The sequence below is a fragment of the Sprattus sprattus genome, assembly GCF_963457725.1.
Source record: "Sprattus sprattus genome assembly, chromosome: 1".
NCBI classification, from domain to species: domain Eukaryota; kingdom Metazoa; phylum Chordata; class Actinopteri; order Clupeiformes; family Clupeidae; genus Sprattus; species Sprattus sprattus.
In genome coordinates, this window is record NC_137920.1 from 62,245,371 (window position 1) to 62,262,569 (window position 17,199).

The following is a 17,199-nucleotide window of genomic DNA, read 5'->3' on the forward strand; positions in this document are numbered from 1 at the left end:
ACATAAGTACTTTTCTGTCCTTCCAAACACTATCCATTACTTGTAAACAGCTGCCGGATTTCCAAATTTGCTTTCCCTTGATTAGAATTCAGCTGATTCTATAGTCAGTCGGGTATCCTCTGACTGATGTTCTTTGCATTTTCAGAATGCAAACTGTTTATCACAGATTTTTCAATGCTATGTATACTGTTGATTACCACAATCTGATCTGTGACCTTTTATACCAAATACATTGCCTTAGATACATTTGATAAGTGAGTTGATATGTGATGTGTTGTAAGCTTTGTTGAGGTTGGTTAAATGGGCATAGATGAATCTTATGAATTATACCTCAGCATAGTATGATGAGTTATTGATTTAACCCGGCTAACCAGAGACTATAGTGTTTTCCTTCTTTGTTTCCTTATGATCTTTTTCAGAAATAACAGTTATGCTAAAAGACTCCTTTGATGATATCAGTAGTCTGTGAAAGAATATTAAATAGTTGTGTGATGCCATATTTTGACAGTTACTGTTTATACAAGGACATGTTCTTTCACCAGTTTGCATTGCTTATTGGGGCTCATTCTCTGTGCATTTTTAGTAGGAGATGTTGGTGTCTAGTGGAATACGCATTTATGATTGTGATCCATTTAATATGGTGGTCGTGTGATAGTTCATCAGACTGGAAGCCCATGCATGGTGGAGGAAGGTGGAGGAACTTTAGTATTGCGGTTGACATACCAATAGGTTGAAGATCAAGTAGGCCATCTGTCTATTTATCTATCTGTTGACCCATCTACCCGTCTTTCGATCTATCATTTTCTACCTGTCCAATTTTACCTCCCTTCATGACTTGCCAAAGCAGTTCATTTGTTTTCTCACTCTCTTTTTGTGAATGGTCCATGTCCTGCTTCTAGCAGGTGACTTGGGATGTCTTTAGATTTATGTCTTTGTGTGTTTATGTCAATATTTCAGAGAGAAGGTGTCTATAGTGAGATTACATCTTATTCCATTTTTCCTGGTAGAATGTGGAATTATGTTTTTTTAAACGATCATGACAGGTTGGCAGTAATGCTGAAACAGTTTGGCACAGTGATACTGTGTTAGGGATAACGTTTTTACAGATAATGCATGTGCCTTTTTAACAATGATATAATTAATTTAATTCATGCCCTTTCACCTATACCTGTCCTAAGAGGAAACCGCACTGCATGCTAATACTATAATACAGTTTTGCACTGGCTGATCAAGAGACCACACCAGGTCTGCTGCATCAGATTCCTTTCCATTTAGAGAGTCCAAGCTCAGCAGCTATTCTAAAAAATCTTACCCAACTGCATTAACTGAACTTAAAATTAAGAGTAGCATTACCATCTTGCGTTTCGTGTATGAATTAAATGTGTCTTTGAGTGTTTTCATCACCTTTGAGAATGATCTGTTATGACATTGCAGGCCTGGGACTACAGTATCATTTTTAGGGCGTTTTTTGACAGTGCTTGCAGTACACAGAAAATACTCAGAGTGGCACTATTTACCAATTTTAGCCTTTTACAAACGCATCTACACCCCCTGATTTAATATTACAGTAGAGAGTAGAGACTCTATAGGCTATCCATGAACACAACAAAAGCTGTGATGTGGTAGCCTAATACTAAAAGGAAATTGTCGATATTTCTTTTATTATAAGTAACGTCACATTCCATTGAGGAGTACGTTTTGTTTGTTTTCACCGGGAGGACTACGGCAAGATTGCTTTGAGATAACATGATGAAGGCATACGAGGGCAATTTTCATTTTAGTGCTGTGTTCTGCATTGCATGTATTGCTGTGTCTGTACGCACTTGCAATGGCGACCTGAGCTATTCCGTGCCAGAGGAAATGAAGAAAGGGACCGTGTTTGGCAATATGGCAAAGGATCTTGGTCTCAGTGTCAAAGGACTATCGGATCGCAAAGCTCGTGTAGACATGGAAGGGAATGACAAACGCTTTTTTGATCTTCAGGGAGGAGAACTGGTTATTGCAGAAAGAATAGACCGCGAGGAGCTGTGCGGATCGAAGCTATCATGCTCGTTAAATTACGAATTGGTTTTGGAAAACCCTTTGGAATTGCATCGAATTGCACTGCAGATTGAGGATATAAACGACAACCCACCTCGTTTTCCAAAGAATGAAATCAAACTGGAAATCCGGGAATCTGCCGTTAAAGGCGCACGTTTCCCTTTGAATGAGGCGCACGATTCAGATGTAGGGCGAAACGGAATTCAAAGCTATTCCCTGGAGAAGAACGATTATTTTACCCTAGCTGTGAATTCTAATTCGAATGGGCGAAAATACAGTGAATTAGTTTTGGATAAAGAGCTTGATCGGGAACAGCAGCAAGAGGTGACATTGTTGCTTACAGCCAGTGACGGAGGCTCTCCACAAAGATCTGGTACTGCAGTCATACGTGTTATTGTCCTTGATGCAAACGATAATCTTCCAGTATTCAGTCAAACCATTTACAAAGTTAGTCTTCCTGAAAATTCTCCTTTGGGAACTGTTGTAATGACCGTGACTGCTACAGACGCAGATGAAGGGGCGAATGGAGAGGTCACCTATGAATTTAGTCACATATCTGATAAAGCGCTTATACTGTTTTCTATTGATGAAGTGACTGGAGAGATCAAAGTAATTGGACCTATAGACTATGAGGACAAATATGAATATGAATTAAGGGTTCTGGCCAAAGATGGTGCAGGATTGGCCTCCAATGCCAATGTTGATATACAGATCACAGATGTTAATGACAATGCACCTGTGATATCTATTAAATCACTTAATGCACCCATACCTGAAAATGTAGCCCCAGGCACTGAAGTAGGGATTATTAATGTTCAGGATAAAGATACAGGGGGAAATAAACAGATCCGCTGCTCCATTCAGCAAAATGTTCCTTTTAAATTAAATCCATCTTTTAAAAACTATTACACACTGGTTACAACAGCTGAACTGGACCGTGAGCTTTTAGGTGATTATAATGTAACAATAACAGCTACTGATGAAGGGTCTCCACCACTGTCTTCCTCTAAGACGATCCATCTGTCTGTATCTGATGTGAATGATAATCCACCTGTATTTGAGGAGCAGTCCTACAGCGCATATGTGACTGAGAATAACAAGCCTGGCTCCTCTGTCTGTTCTGTTACTGCGAGAGACCCAGACTGGAGACAGAATGGCACAGTGTTCTACTCTCTGTTGCCCAGTGAGGTCAATGGTGTTCCGGTCTCCTCATATTTATCCATTAATGGAGACACAGGGGTGATCCATGCTGTGAGGCCCTTTGACTATGAGCAGTTCAGAAGCTTCAAAGTTCAGGTTGTAGCCAGAGACAATGGTTCTCCTCCACTCAGCAGCAACGTGACTGTGAGTGTGTTCATAACAGATGAGAATGATAACTCTCCTCAGATATTATACCCTACTCCAGAAGGAAACTCCTTCATGACTGAGATGGTTCCTAAAGCTGCTCTTTCTGGCTCGCTGGTCTCCAAAGTGATCGCTGTTGATGCTGACTCTGGACAGAACGCGTGGCTGTCTTATCAGATCGTGAAGTCAACTGATCCAGGACTTTTCACTATTGGTCTCCACAGTGGAGAGATCAGGGCTCAGAGGGACATTTCTGAATCTGACAGCATGAAGCAGAACCTTGTGATCTCAGTGAAAGATAACGGACAGCCTTCTCTCTCTACAACCTGTGCCGTATATTTACTCATCTCTGATAACTTGGCTGAAGTCCCTGAACTGAAAGACATGTCTTATGAGGAGAGCAATTCTAAAATCACATCTTATCTGATCATTGCTCTGGTCTCTGTTTCTACCTTTTTCCTCACTTTCATCATCCTGATCATTGCTGTGAGGTTGTGTCATAGGAGAAAGCCCAGACTGTTGTTTGATGGAGCAGTAGCCATTCCCAGTGCATATTTGCCTCCCAACTATGCAGATGTTGATGGAACTGGAACTCTACGTAGTACATACAATTATGATGCCTATATGACGACAGGGTCACGTACGAGTGACTTCAAGTTTGTTACATCCTACAATGACAACACGCTGCCTTCTGGCACCACTCTGAAGAGGAGCCCAGGTGACAACAGTGACTGTCTTAACTTCACGTCACTTGACTTCATTGAGAATGGATCGAAATGCTCCACCCTGGTAAATCATTTAAATATTTGCTTGTTGGAATAAGTTTCATAATGGTTTTGGTTTAAAGATGGGGTCAAATTCTATGATACTAGGACAAGGCAATATTATTTCTTTTCTGTCCTTCGAAACACTTCCCAGTACATTCAAACAATTTCTGAATTTCCAAACCTTCTTGATCAGAAATTAGCTGATTCTTTATTCTGTGGGGTATCCTGTGACTGGTATTCTTTTTAGAATGAGAATGGTCTATCACAGATTTTAGTATACTGTTCATTATTTTTGTCTGATCTCTGACATTCTGTACCACAGACATTGCCTTAGATACTTTTGTTTACTGGGTTAATATTTGATTTGTTGTTATAATATTTGTTGATTTTGGTTAAATGGGCTTGCATGTTTTCAAGATTCTGAGGGTCTTATACTTAATATCCATGATTCTGCTAGACTACATTTCCTTACGTTAATCAGCTACAATGTTTACATTTTTGTGAAGATTATCTCTATGCAGTTGGGGATACTATAGTAGATGTATTAGAATTAACGGTGTTCTTGGATCTAAATAACGTGTCTGTTTTTATTAATTAATACATTCGTTATCAGTGCGAAGGTTGTTGAATACAGCAGTAGTGACTTTGTTCCTTTGGCCCACATTTATGTTTCCATTTCCATAGCCATACTATGGCATTCAAATAAGGTTTCATATCTTCGTAGTTTGTACGTGTTTTTTCCCCCCAATACATACAGAATCATGGGTGGTGCGTTAAATAGATTTGGCCACTATGGAATGTACATGCACTGCAAAAATGCTTTTCTAACCTAGTGTTATTACTCTTATATTGAGATGAAACAATCTAGTTGGTCTTGTTTCTAGCTAAATTGTACTTACCTAGTGCTTTCTTGGTAAGGTTATTTTTGCCTATATCAAGCAAATATTAGGCTACTTATTTTAAGAAATCTTAACAAGCCAAATTTGCTTAACGCACTGGCAGCCAAATTTGCTTGTTTTAAGCAAAATCTGCTTAAAACAAGCAAATTTGGCTGCCAGTGCGTTAAGCAAATTTGGCTTGTTAAGATTTCTTAAAATAAGTAATATTTGCTTGAAATAGGCAAAAATAACCTTTACCAAGAAAGCACTAGGTAAGTACAATTTTGCTAGAAACAAGACCAACTAGATTTTTTCATCTCAATATAAGAGTTATAACACTAGGTTAGAAAAGCATTTTTGCAGTGTGCATAGCGCTTTTTGACTGATTGAGCGCAGTGTTTAAAAACAAAATGTCGGACGCGTTTATATACCCTGAATCCAAGTTATTTATGTGTGTATGCATACAGTAGAATGGGCATTTGTGTAGATATCGAGTTGTGTGTTGGCTCTCTTCTATACATTATTATTACAGTCTGGGTTTTCATTTCTGTTAGTGTGTATGCACTCAGGGGTGCAACTGCCCAGTGTCAGGGGGGTATGCAGCAACAATTTTGGCGCCCCCCCACCCCCCCACACACGTTTTTTTTCTTTTCTTGAACAAATAAATAAATAAGTGTGCCAGACATCATCATGTATGGGCTTTAAATAATAAAGGTTTATATCAGTATCAGTTTAAATCAGTATATCAGCCACTGCATGCCTACCATAATGGTAATGGTACCCTATGGTGCATACAGTATACTGTACACACACACACACACAAATATATATATATTAGTAACAATGTTAACAAATAATAAACAGTAGCAAACATTAACATTATAATGATAACCATTGCAACATAATGCCTTAATATTATTTTGCCTTAATAAAATTGAGATGTGTCATACATGGGATTGGTACAGTAGGGTTTAACCAAAATCTAAATGTAGCTATCATCAGCCTAATTGATGAGGCTTAAGCTAGCCATAAACCCCCATTTGGCTGCTACATTTCTATGTTTGCAAACGCTAGCTAGCCTGCTAGCTAGTCTGTTAACATTATTTGCAAGCCTCCAAGCACAAACGTAAAGTCACCTTAAAACCTACCTGTTGTCTTTCACCATCCACTTATTTAATTGCTGTTGCATCCCCTGACATGTCTTCTCCTTTTCCCTCTTTCTTTTTCTGTTTTCAGCTCCCGACAGCTTTTTTGCTTTATCCATCTTCCATCCAACCAACTCACTACTCGTAGCCTAGTTCTAACTGCTTGTGTGTTCAGCGGTCACGGCGCTCACGCTCCCTCTTCTTTGTAAAAATTCTATTATGGAATCTTAAGAGATGAGGCGCCTACTCTAGCCTGTTTAGTCCTCTAAAATGTTATATAACATTAATGAAATGCAGAAATGATTTAGAAACGCACAACAGCAGCTGCATATAGAAAATTCCCCAAACATTTTTTTTTTTTTTTTACCACCGCTTTGGCGCTCCCATGGTGCGGCGCCCCCCATACAGCGCATACCCACTTTTTGCGCCACTGTATGCACTCCCAAGTCAGCGTTGCCACTGCTTATTATGATTATCTCATTGTTTTTGCTGTCTTCTGCTATGTAAGGCTTTTTAAATCGGCAAAGTGTTTTTGGGAGCAGCTCGTCGTAATTTTTACCTATGCTATTTCAGCACCACGTGCGTGGACAGCGGCCGCCCATCCTTATCCAGTGGTAAAACCTGTAGTTTGTTGGTTTATTTGATTCTGCAGATATTTGACAGTGATGATTTACACGGCTAAAGAACGTGTGCACCATATAAAAGCCTGGTGTTGTGGTTGTATGTGTGTCTGTGTGTGTAGTGTGTTCGGGGTGCGGGGGTGTGTTCAAAAGCTTCGCAAGTTGAATTGACGTTTGTATCTTCTGTTGTTGTTATTTCAAGTATGTAGGCTAATGCTAGAATAGTTTGGAAATAAATAACTTTTTGTAAAGTTGGATCATGAAGAATATGAATTTGTTGATAAAGTCGTATGAAATGGGGTAGTTAACAGCGTTCGAATAACTTCTCTGTTTTATTGTAATTCATATTTTGGTTTTCAGCGCATTATTTGAATACAGCATAGCGACTTTGTTTCTTTGCCCCATGTGCCCCACAGTGGAGAGCTCAGGGCTTAGAGGGACATTTCTGAATCTGATAGCATGAGGCAGAATCTTGTGATCTCAGTGAAATATAACGGACAGTCCTCTCTCTCTACAACCTGTGCCGAATATTTACTCATCTCTAAATTCGTGGCTGATGTTCCTGAACTGAAAGACTGTGAAAGATGTTCTAAACTGACATCTTATCTTTTCATTGCTCTGGTCTCCGTTTCTACCTTCTTACTCACTTTCATCACCCTGATCAATGCTGTAGTGTTGTGTCAGAAAGCCCAGGCTATCAGAAGTCTGTGAAACAATATTAAATAGCTTTACCATTTTCTGTTTTGTTTATGAATGAAATGTGTAATTACAGCGCGATGAGGACGACAGTGCCATTCTGAGGGCGTCTTTTGACAATGTATGCAATACAGAAAAAATACACCGAGTGGCACTATTTACCAATTTTAGCCTTTTAAAAACGTATCTATACCCCCTGATTTAATATTAAAGTAGATAATAGAGACTCTATAGGTCACCATGAACGCAACGCAAACGACAGAAGCTATGGTGTAGCAGTCCAGCACCAAGAAAAACATACCGATATTTGTTATATTATATAACGTTAAATTCCATTGGCAAAAACGTTTTGTTTGTTTTGAACAGGAAGACTGCGGATAGACTGTTGTGTGATAACATGATGAAGAAATCCGAGGTTATTTTTTATTTTCGTGCGTTGTTCTTGATTGCATGTATTGCTGTGTCTGTGCGCACTTGCAATGGCGATCTGAGTTATTCCGTGCCAGAGGAAATGAAGAAAGGGACAGCGTTTGGCAATATAGCAAAGGATCTTGGTCTCAGTATTAATGGACTATCGGATCGCAAAGCTCGGATAGACATGGAAGGAAATGGCAAACGTTTTTGCGATCTACAGGGAGGAGAACTGGTTATTGCAGAAAGAATAGACCGCGAGGAGCTCTGTGGGTCAAAGCCATCATGTACGTTAAATTACGAATTAGTTTTGGAGAACCCTTTTGAATTGCATCGGATTACACTGCAGATTGACGATATCAATGACAACCCACCTCGTTTTCCAAAGACTGAAATCAAACTGGAAATCCGGGAATCTGCCGTTAAAGGCGCACGTTTCCCTTTGAATGAGGCGCACGATTCAGATGTGGGGCGAAACGGAATTCAACGCTATTCCCTTGAGAAGAACGATTATTTTACAATTGCTGTGAATTCTAATGCTGATGGAGGAAAATACAGTGAATTAGTATTGGATACAGAGCTTGATCGTGAGCAGGAGCAAGAGGTGACATTTTTGCTCACAGCCAGTGACGGTGGTTCTCCACAAAGATCTGGTACTGCAGTCATACGTGTTATTGTCCTTGACGCCAATGATAATCTTCCAGTTTTTAGTGAAAGCATTTTCAAAGTAAGTCTTCCTGAGAACTCTCCATTGGGTACTGTTGTTGTGATCGTGACTGCTACAGACGCAGATGAAGGAGCGAATGGAGAGGTCACCTATGAATTTAGTCGCATATCTGATAAAGCGCTCAGACTGTTTTCTATTGATGAAGTGACTGGACAGATCAAAGTAATTGGACCTATAGACTATGAAGACAAATATGAGTATGAATTAAGGGTTCTGGCCAAAGATGGGGCAGGGTTGGCCTCTAATGCCAAAGTTGATATACAGATCACAGATGTTAATGACAATGCTCCTGTGATATCTATTAAATCACTTAATGTGCCCATCCCTGAAAATGTAGCTCTTGGAGCAGAAATTGGGATTATAAATGTTCAGGATAAAGATACAGGGGGAAATAAACAGATCCACTGCTCCATTCAGCAGAATGTTCCGTTTAAATTAAATCCATCTTTTAAAAACTACTACACCCTGGTTACTACAGCTAAATTGGACCGTGAGCTTGTAGGTGATTATAATTTAACAATTACCGCTACTGATGAAGGCTCGCCGCCACTGTCTTCTTCTAAAACAATCAATCTCTCTGTATCGGATATAAATGATAATCCACCTGTATTTGAGGAGCAGTCCTACAGCGCATATGTGACTGAGAATAACAAGCCTGGCTCCTCTGTCTGTTCTGTTACTGCGAGAGACCCAGACTGGAGACAGAATGGCACAGTGTTCTATTCTCTGTTGCCCAGTGAGGTCAATGGTGTTCCGGTCTCCTCATATGTATCCATTAATGGAGACACAGGGGTGATCCATGCTGTGAGGCCCTTTGACTATGAGCAGTTCAGAAGCTTCAAAGTTCAGGTTGTAGCCAGAGACAATGGTTCTCCTCCACTCAGCAGCAACGTGACTGTGAGTGTGTTCATAACAGATGAGAATGATAACTCTCCTCAGATATTATACCCTACTCCAGAAGGAAACTCCTTCATGACTGAGATGGTTCCTAAAGCTGCTCTTTCTGGCTCACTGGTCTCCAAAGTGATCGCTGTTGATGCTGACTCTGGACAGAACGCGTGGCTGTCATATCAGATCATGAAGTCGACTGATCCGGGACTTTTCACTATTGGTCTCCACAGTGGAGAGATCAGGGCTCAGAGGGACATTTCTGAATCTGACAGCATGAAGCAGAACCTTGTGATCTCAGTGAAAGATAACGGACAGCCCTCTCTCTCTACAACCTGTGCCGTATATTTACTCATCTCTGATAACTTGGCTGAAGTTCCTGAACTTAAAGACATGTCTTATGAGGAGAGCAATTCTAAAATCACATCTTATCTGATCATTGCTCTGGTCTCTGTTTCTACCTTTTTCCTGACTTTCATCATCCTGATCATTGCTGTGAGGTTGTGTCATAGGAGAAAGCCCAGACTGTTGTTTGATGGAGCAGTAGCCATTCCCAGTGCATATTTACCTCCCAACTATGCAGATGTTGATGGAACTGGAACTCTACGTAGTACATACAATTATGATGCCTATATGACGACAGGGTCACGTACGAGTGACTTCAAGTTTGTTACATCCTACAATGACAACACGCTGCCTTCTGGCACCACTCTGAAGAGGAGCCCAGTTGACAACAGTGACTGTCTTAACTTCACTTCACTTGACTTCATCGAGAATGGATCAAAATGCTCCACTCTGGTAAATAATTAAAATCTTTACTTTTTGGAGTATGTTTTATGATTATAGGTTTTAATATAATGATATGGTCACTTTCTAAAATTTAGGACATGGCAATATTTGTGCTTTTCTGTCTTTTCAAACACTTTCCATTACATTTCAGCAACTGCTGAATGTCCAAACTGGTTTGTCCTTGATCCGAAATGTGAAGGGACTAATACAGATTCTTCTATGCCCGGTTTACTGTTAATTACTTCGGTTTGATCTGTGACATTCAATACTAAAGACATTGCCTGCATTGATATATTTGGTTAGTGGGTTGTTTTTTATGTGTTGTAAGTTTTGTTGGTGTTGTGTAAATGGACATGGATGAATCTAATGAATTTTACAACGGCATATGGTGAAGTAATTGTTGACTTTACACAGCGAACCAGAGAGTATAGTGTCCCTTTTCGTTGTTTTCAAATGTCATGCTCAAAGCCTCATCAGATAATATTAAAGTCAGTGAAAGAATACTAAACGGTTTAGTGATGCCATCTTTTGACATTTACTGTCTATGCAAGGAAATGTTCTTTAGTTGCTTTGCATTGCTTTTTGGTGCTCATTCTCTGTGCTTTGTGAGTAGGAGATGGTTGTTGTGGAATACGTTTTCATGATTTTGATGCATTTAATATGGTGGATATGGATATTTCATCAAACTGAAAGCCGATGCGTGGTGGAGGAAGTCAAATCTGACTTTATTATTGAGGTTGGCATACCAATATGTTGAAGATCAAGTATATCTATCTATCTATCTCTCTATCTCTTTTGATCTATTTCTTGATTTATCTACCCGTCTTTTGATCTGTCATTTTCTACCTGTTCATTTCTACATACCTTCATGACTTTTTCAAAGCAGTTTATTTGTTTTCTTTTTTTTGTTAATGATCCATGTCCTGCTTCTAGCACGTGTCTTGGAAAGTCTTTAAAGTCATGTCTTTCTGTTTTTATGTCAGTACTTTCTATAGTGAGATTACATCTCATTACATTTTTCCCAACTGGGTAGAATATGGAATAAGGTTTTTTATAATGACCATGACAGGTTGGCAGTAATGCTGAAACTGTTTGGCACAGTGATACTGTGTTTGCACAGTATGAGGGATACAGTTTTAACTAATAATGCATGTCCCTTTTAACAATGATATACATAAATGGATTCATACCTCTCCACCTATACCGGCCCTAAGGGGAAACTATACTGCATGCCAAAATTATGATACAGTTTTGCACCGGCTGAGCAACAGCTCTAGCAGAGTCTGCTGTATCAGATTCTATTCCATTTAGAGGGTCCAAGCACAACAACCCTTGGAAGCAAAATGTAACATCGAAAAATACAGAAGCATAACCATCTTGTGTTTTGTTTATGAATTATATTTATAATTACAGCAGTCATGTGTTGAGATTGCACGCCAAGGACTACAGTGTCATTCTGAGGGCGTCCTTTGACAATGTATGCAGTACACCAAAAATACTCCGAGTGGCGCTATTTACTTATTTTAGCCTTTTAAAAACGCATCTACACCCCCTGATTTAATATTAAAGAAGAGAATAGAGCCTATCCATGAACGCGACGCAAACAACAGAAGCTATGGTTTGGCAATCCAACGTTCAGAAATAAATCCCGACAATTTGTTTGTTATAGTAACGTTTAATTCCATTGGCAAATACGTTTTGTTTGTTTTGAACAGTAAGACTACGGGTAAACTGTTGTGTGATAACATGATGAAGAGTTCCGAGGTTATTTCTTATTTTCGTGCATTGTTCTTGATGGCATGTATTGCTGTCTCTGTACGCACTTGCAATGGCGATCTGAGTTATTCCGTGCCAGAGGAAATGAAGAAAGGCACAGCGTTTGGCAACGTAGCAAAGGATCTTGGTCTCAGTATTAAAGGACTATCGGATCGCAAAGCTCGGATAGACATGGAAGGAAATGGCAAACGTTTTTGCGATCTTCAGGGAGGAGAACTGGTTATTGCAGAAAGAATAGACCGCGAGAAGCTCTGCGGGTCAAAGCCATCATGTACATTAAATTACGAATTGGTTTTGGAGAACCCTTTGGAATCACATCGGATAACACTGCAGATTGAGGATATCAATGACAACCCACCTCGTTTTCCGAAGAGTGAAATCAAACTGGAAATCCGGGAATCTGCTGATAAAGGCGCACGTTTCCCTTTGGATGAAGCGCACGATTCAGATGTTGGGCGAAACGGAATACAGAGCTACTCCCTTGAGAAGAACGATTATTTTAGCCTAGCAGTGAATTCTAATTCGAATGGGCGAAAATACAGTGAATTAGTTTTGGATAAAGAGCTTGATCGGGAACAGCAGCAGGAGGTGACATTGTTGCTCACTGCTAGTGACGGAGGCTCTTCACAAAGATCTGGTACTGCAGCCATACATATTATTGTCCTTGATGCAAACGATAATCTTCCAGTATTCAGTGAAACCATTTACATAGTCAGTCTACCTGAAAACTCTCCTTTGGGAACTGTTGTTGTGATTGTGACAGCTACAGACACAGATGAAGGGGCGAATGGAGAGGTCACCTATGAATTTAGTCACATATCAGATGAAGAAGTCAGACTGTTTTCTATTGATGAAGTGACTGGAGAGATCAAAATAATCGGAACAATAGATTATGAGGACAAATATGAGTATGAATTGTGGGTTAAGGCAAAAGATGGTGCAGGGCTGGCTTCCAATGCCAAAATTGATATAGAGATCACAGATGTAAATGACAATGCTCCTGTGATATCTATTAAATCACTTAATGCACCCATCCCTGAAAATGTAGCCCCAGGCACTGAAGTAGGGATTATTAATGTACAGGATAAAGATACAGGGGGAAATAAACAGATCCGCTGCTCCATTCAGCAGAATGTTCCATTTAAATTAAACCCATCAATTAAGAACTATTACACGTTGGTTACTACAGGTGAACTGGACCGTGAACTTGTAGGTGATTATAATGTAACAATTACAGCTACTGATGAAGGGTCTCCGCCACTGTCTTCCTCTAAGATGATCCATTTTTCTGTATCTGATGTAAATGATAATCCACCTGTATTTGAGGAGCAGTCCTACAGCGCATATGTGACTGAGAATAACAAGCCTGGCTCCTCTGTCTGTTCTGTTACTGCGAGAGACCCAGACTGGAGACAGAATGGCACAGTGTTTTACTCTCTGTTGCCCAGTGAGGTCAATGGTGTTCCGGTCTCCTCATATGTATCCATTAATGGAGACACAGGGGTGATCCATGCTGTGAGGCCCTTTGACTATGAGCAGTTCAGAAGCTTCAAAGTTCAGGTTGTAGCCAGAGACAATGGTTCTCCTCCACTCAGCAGCAACGTGACTGTGAGTGTGTTCATAACAGATGAGAATGATAACTCTCCTCAGATATTATACCCTTCTCCAGAAGGAAACTCCTTCATGACTGAGATGGTTCCTAAAGCTGCTCTTTCTGGCTCGCTGGTCTCCAAAGTGATCGCTGTTGATGCTGACTCTGGACAGAACGCGTGGCTGTCTTATCAGATCGTCAAGTCGACTGATCCGGGACTTTTCACTATTGGTCTCCACAGTGGAGAGATCAGGGCTCAGAGGGACATTTCTGAATCTGACAGCATGAAGCAGAACCTTGTGATCTCAGTGAAAGATAACGGACAGCCCTCTCTCTCTACAACCTGTGCCGTATATTTACTCATCTCTGATAACTTGGCTGAAGTTCCTGAACTGAAAGACATGTCTTATGAAGAGAACAATTCTAAACTGACGTCTTATCTGATCATTGCTCTGGTGTCTGTTTCTACCTTCTTCCTCACTTTCATCATCCTGATCATTGCTGTGAGGTTGTGTCACAGGAGAAAGCCCAGACTGTTGTTTGATGGAGCAGTAGCCATTCCCAGTGCATACTTGCCTCCCAACTATGCAGATGTTGATGGAACTGGAACTCTCCGTAGCACTTACAACTATGATGCCTATATGACGACAGGGTCACGTACGAGTGACTTCAAGTTTGTTACATCCTACAATGACAACACTCTGCCTTCTGGCACCACTCTGAAGAGGAGCCCAGGTGACAACAGTGACTGTCTTAACTTCACTTCCCTTGACTTCATTGAGAATGGATCGAAATGCTCCACCCTGGTAAATCATTTAAATATTTACTTTTTGGAATAAGTTTCATAATTACAGGTTTTGGTTTAAAGATGGGGTCAAATTCTATGAACCTAGGACAAGGCAATTTTATTACTTTTCTGTCCTTCGAAACACTTCCCAGTACATTCAAACAATTTCTGAATTTCCAAACTTGCTTTCCCTTGATCAGAAATTAGCTGATTCTTTATTCTGTGGGGTATCCTGTGACTGGTATTCTTTTTAGAATGAGAATGGTCTATCACAGATTTTAGTATACTGTTCATTATTTTTGTCTGATCTCTGAGATTCTGCACCACAGACATTGCCTTAGATACATTTGGTTACTGGGTTGATATGTGATTTGTTGTTATAAGATTTGTTGATTTTGGGCTTGCATATTTTCAAGATTCTGAGGGTCTTATACTTAATATACATGATTCTGCTAGACTACATTTCCTTACGTTAATCAGCTACAATGTTTACATTTTTGCTTTTTGTGAAGATTATCTCTATGCAGTTGGGGATATTATAGTAGATGTATTAGAATTAACGGTGTTCTTGGATCTAAATAACGTGTCTGTTTTTATTAATTAATACATTCGTTGTCAGTGCGAAGGTTGTTTGTAGTAGTTACTTTGTTCCTTTGGCCGACATTTATGTTTCCATTTCCATAGCCATACTATGGCATTCAAATAAGGTTTCATATCTTCGTAGTTTGTACGTGTTTTTTCCCCCCAATACATACAGAATCATGGGTGGTGCGTTAAATAGATTTGGCCACTATGGAATGTACATGCATAGCGCTTTTTGACTGATTGAGCGCAGTGTTTAAATACAAAATGTCGGACGCGTTTATATACCCTGAATCCAAGTTATTTATGTGTGTATGCACACACTAGAATGGGCATTTGTGTAGATATCGAGTCGTGTGTTGGCTCTCTTCTATATATTATTACAGTCTGGGTTTTCATTTCTGTAAGTGGGTTTACACTCCCAAGTCAGCGGTGCCACTGCTTATTATGATTATTTCATTGTTTTTGCTCTCTTCTGCTATGTAAGGCTTTTTAAATCGGCAAATGTTTTTTGGGAGCAATTTGGCGTAATTTTGACCTATACTATTTCAGCACCACGTGCGTGGACAGCGGCCGCCCATCCTTATCCAGTGGTAAAACCTGTAGTTTGTTGGTTTATTTGATTCTGCAGATATTTGACAGTGATGATTTACACGGCTAAAGAACGTGTGCACCATATAAAAGCCTGGTGTTGTGGTTGTATGTGTGTCTGTGTGTGTAGTGTGTTCGGGATGCAGGGGTGTGTTCAAAAGCTGATTCTTTTTTTATTACAGTGCATGAAATGCCCTGTATTGTTATTCCTAGGCTTCTTCTTCTTCTTCTTCTTCTTCTTGTTACCTCTTTCTGCGATTAATTCAGCCCGAACCGCTTAACGTAGAAACTTCATTCATACTTTGTCGCGTAGGTCTTGTAAACGACACTTATGCTATGTATTTTTCACTTTTCTTAACTTTATACTTTTTAAGATATTAAAGAAAAACGAATATACATTTCTCCCATTGACTTACATTGGGCCATTATGACATCATAATAGGGTCTTTAAACTGGCTTGCACCTGTGCTTTACTGACACCTGTGCCAAATCAAAGGAACCTCTTCTCTCTCTGTCCCTCTCAATTTAACTGTAACTAGGAACATTAAGACACCATCCATTCTCTATTTTTTTTCTCTCCATCTCTCCATCTTTCTCTCTCAGTCAACTTTCTCTCACACTCAATCTCTCTTCTTCACTCCATTTTTATCTCCTTTTTTCAATATTTTCACCCTCTCTTTATCTCTTCATCCAGAGCCACTCGTGTTCACTCTTCTTTCCTTCTTCCACTCTTCTTTCCTTTCTTATTTTCTTCTTCCATTTTTCTTTCCTTCTTCCACTCTTCTTGCCTTTCTTTTTTCCTTCATCCACTCTTCTTTCCTTCTTCCACTTTTCTTTCCTTTCTTCACTCTTCTTTCCTTCTTACACTCTTCTTTCCTTTATTCTTTCCTTCTTTCACTCTTCTTTCTTTTCTTATTTCCTTCTTCCACTCTTCTTTCCTTCCTTCACTCTTCTTTCCTTTCTTCTTTCATTATTTCACTCTTCTTTCTTTTCTTCTTTCCTTCTTCCACTCTTCTCTCCTTTCTTCACTCTTCTTTCCTTTTGTCTTTCCTTCTTCCACTCTTCTTTCCTTTCTTCTTTCCTTCTTTCACTCTTCTTTCTTTTCTTCTTCCTTTCTTAACCTTTGCATTTCATGCACTGGTATTTCCTTCAGGAAATGCATTTTCTAGTTATTATTCGGAGTTGTGTTTCAGAGTGAAAACGCGCACGTTTCGCAAGTTGAATTGATGTTTTTATCTTCTGTTGTTGTTATTTCAAGTATGTGATGCTAGTTTGGAAATAAATAACTTTTTGTAAAGGTGGATCATGAAGAATATGAATTTGTTGATAAAGTCGTATGAAATGGGGGAGTTAACAACGTTCGAATAACTTCTCTATTTTATTGTAATTCACATATTGGTTTTCACTTTTCAGCGCGACGATTATTTGAATACAGCATAGCGACTTTGTTTCTTTGCCCCACAGTGGAGGGCTCAGGGCTTAGAGGGAAATTTCTGAATCGGATTGCATGAGGCAGAATCTTGTGATCTCAGTGAAATATAACGGACAGTCCTCTCTCTCTACAGCC

At 39.7% G+C, this 17,199-nt stretch overlaps 4 protein-coding genes across 4 annotated transcripts in view; all 4 read left to right on the forward strand.

Annotated features, from left to right (window-relative positions):
- Positions 1 to 17,199, forward strand: part of LOC308364290 (protocadherin gamma-A11-like) — a gene marked incomplete at its 5' end in the record, with an annotated part of 212,701 nt that overhangs the window by 6,407 nt on the left and 189,095 nt on the right. The gene's annotated exons all lie outside the window — the stretch shown is intronic.
- Positions 1,747 to 4,206, forward strand: LOC308364313 (protocadherin beta-15-like; the record flags this gene model as incomplete). Its single annotated transcript, XM_080837412.1, has 1 exon — positions 1,747 to 4,206. One exon carries the CDS (start codon positions 1,747 to 1,749, stop codon positions 4,204 to 4,206), a length of 2,460 nt encoding a protein of 819 aa, XP_080693538.1.
- Positions 7,888 to 10,326, forward strand: LOC308364334 (protocadherin beta-15-like; the record flags this gene model as incomplete). Its single annotated transcript, XM_080837437.1, has 1 exon — positions 7,888 to 10,326. One exon carries the CDS (start codon positions 7,888 to 7,890, stop codon positions 10,324 to 10,326), a length of 2,439 nt encoding a protein of 812 aa, XP_080693563.1.
- Positions 12,052 to 14,511, forward strand: LOC308364323 (protocadherin beta-15-like; the record flags this gene model as incomplete). The annotated part of the gene is made up of 1 exon (XM_080837423.1): positions 12,052 to 14,511. The coding sequence occupies one exon, from the start codon at positions 12,052 to 12,054 to the stop codon at positions 14,509 to 14,511; it is 2,460 nt and encodes an 819-aa protein (XP_080693549.1).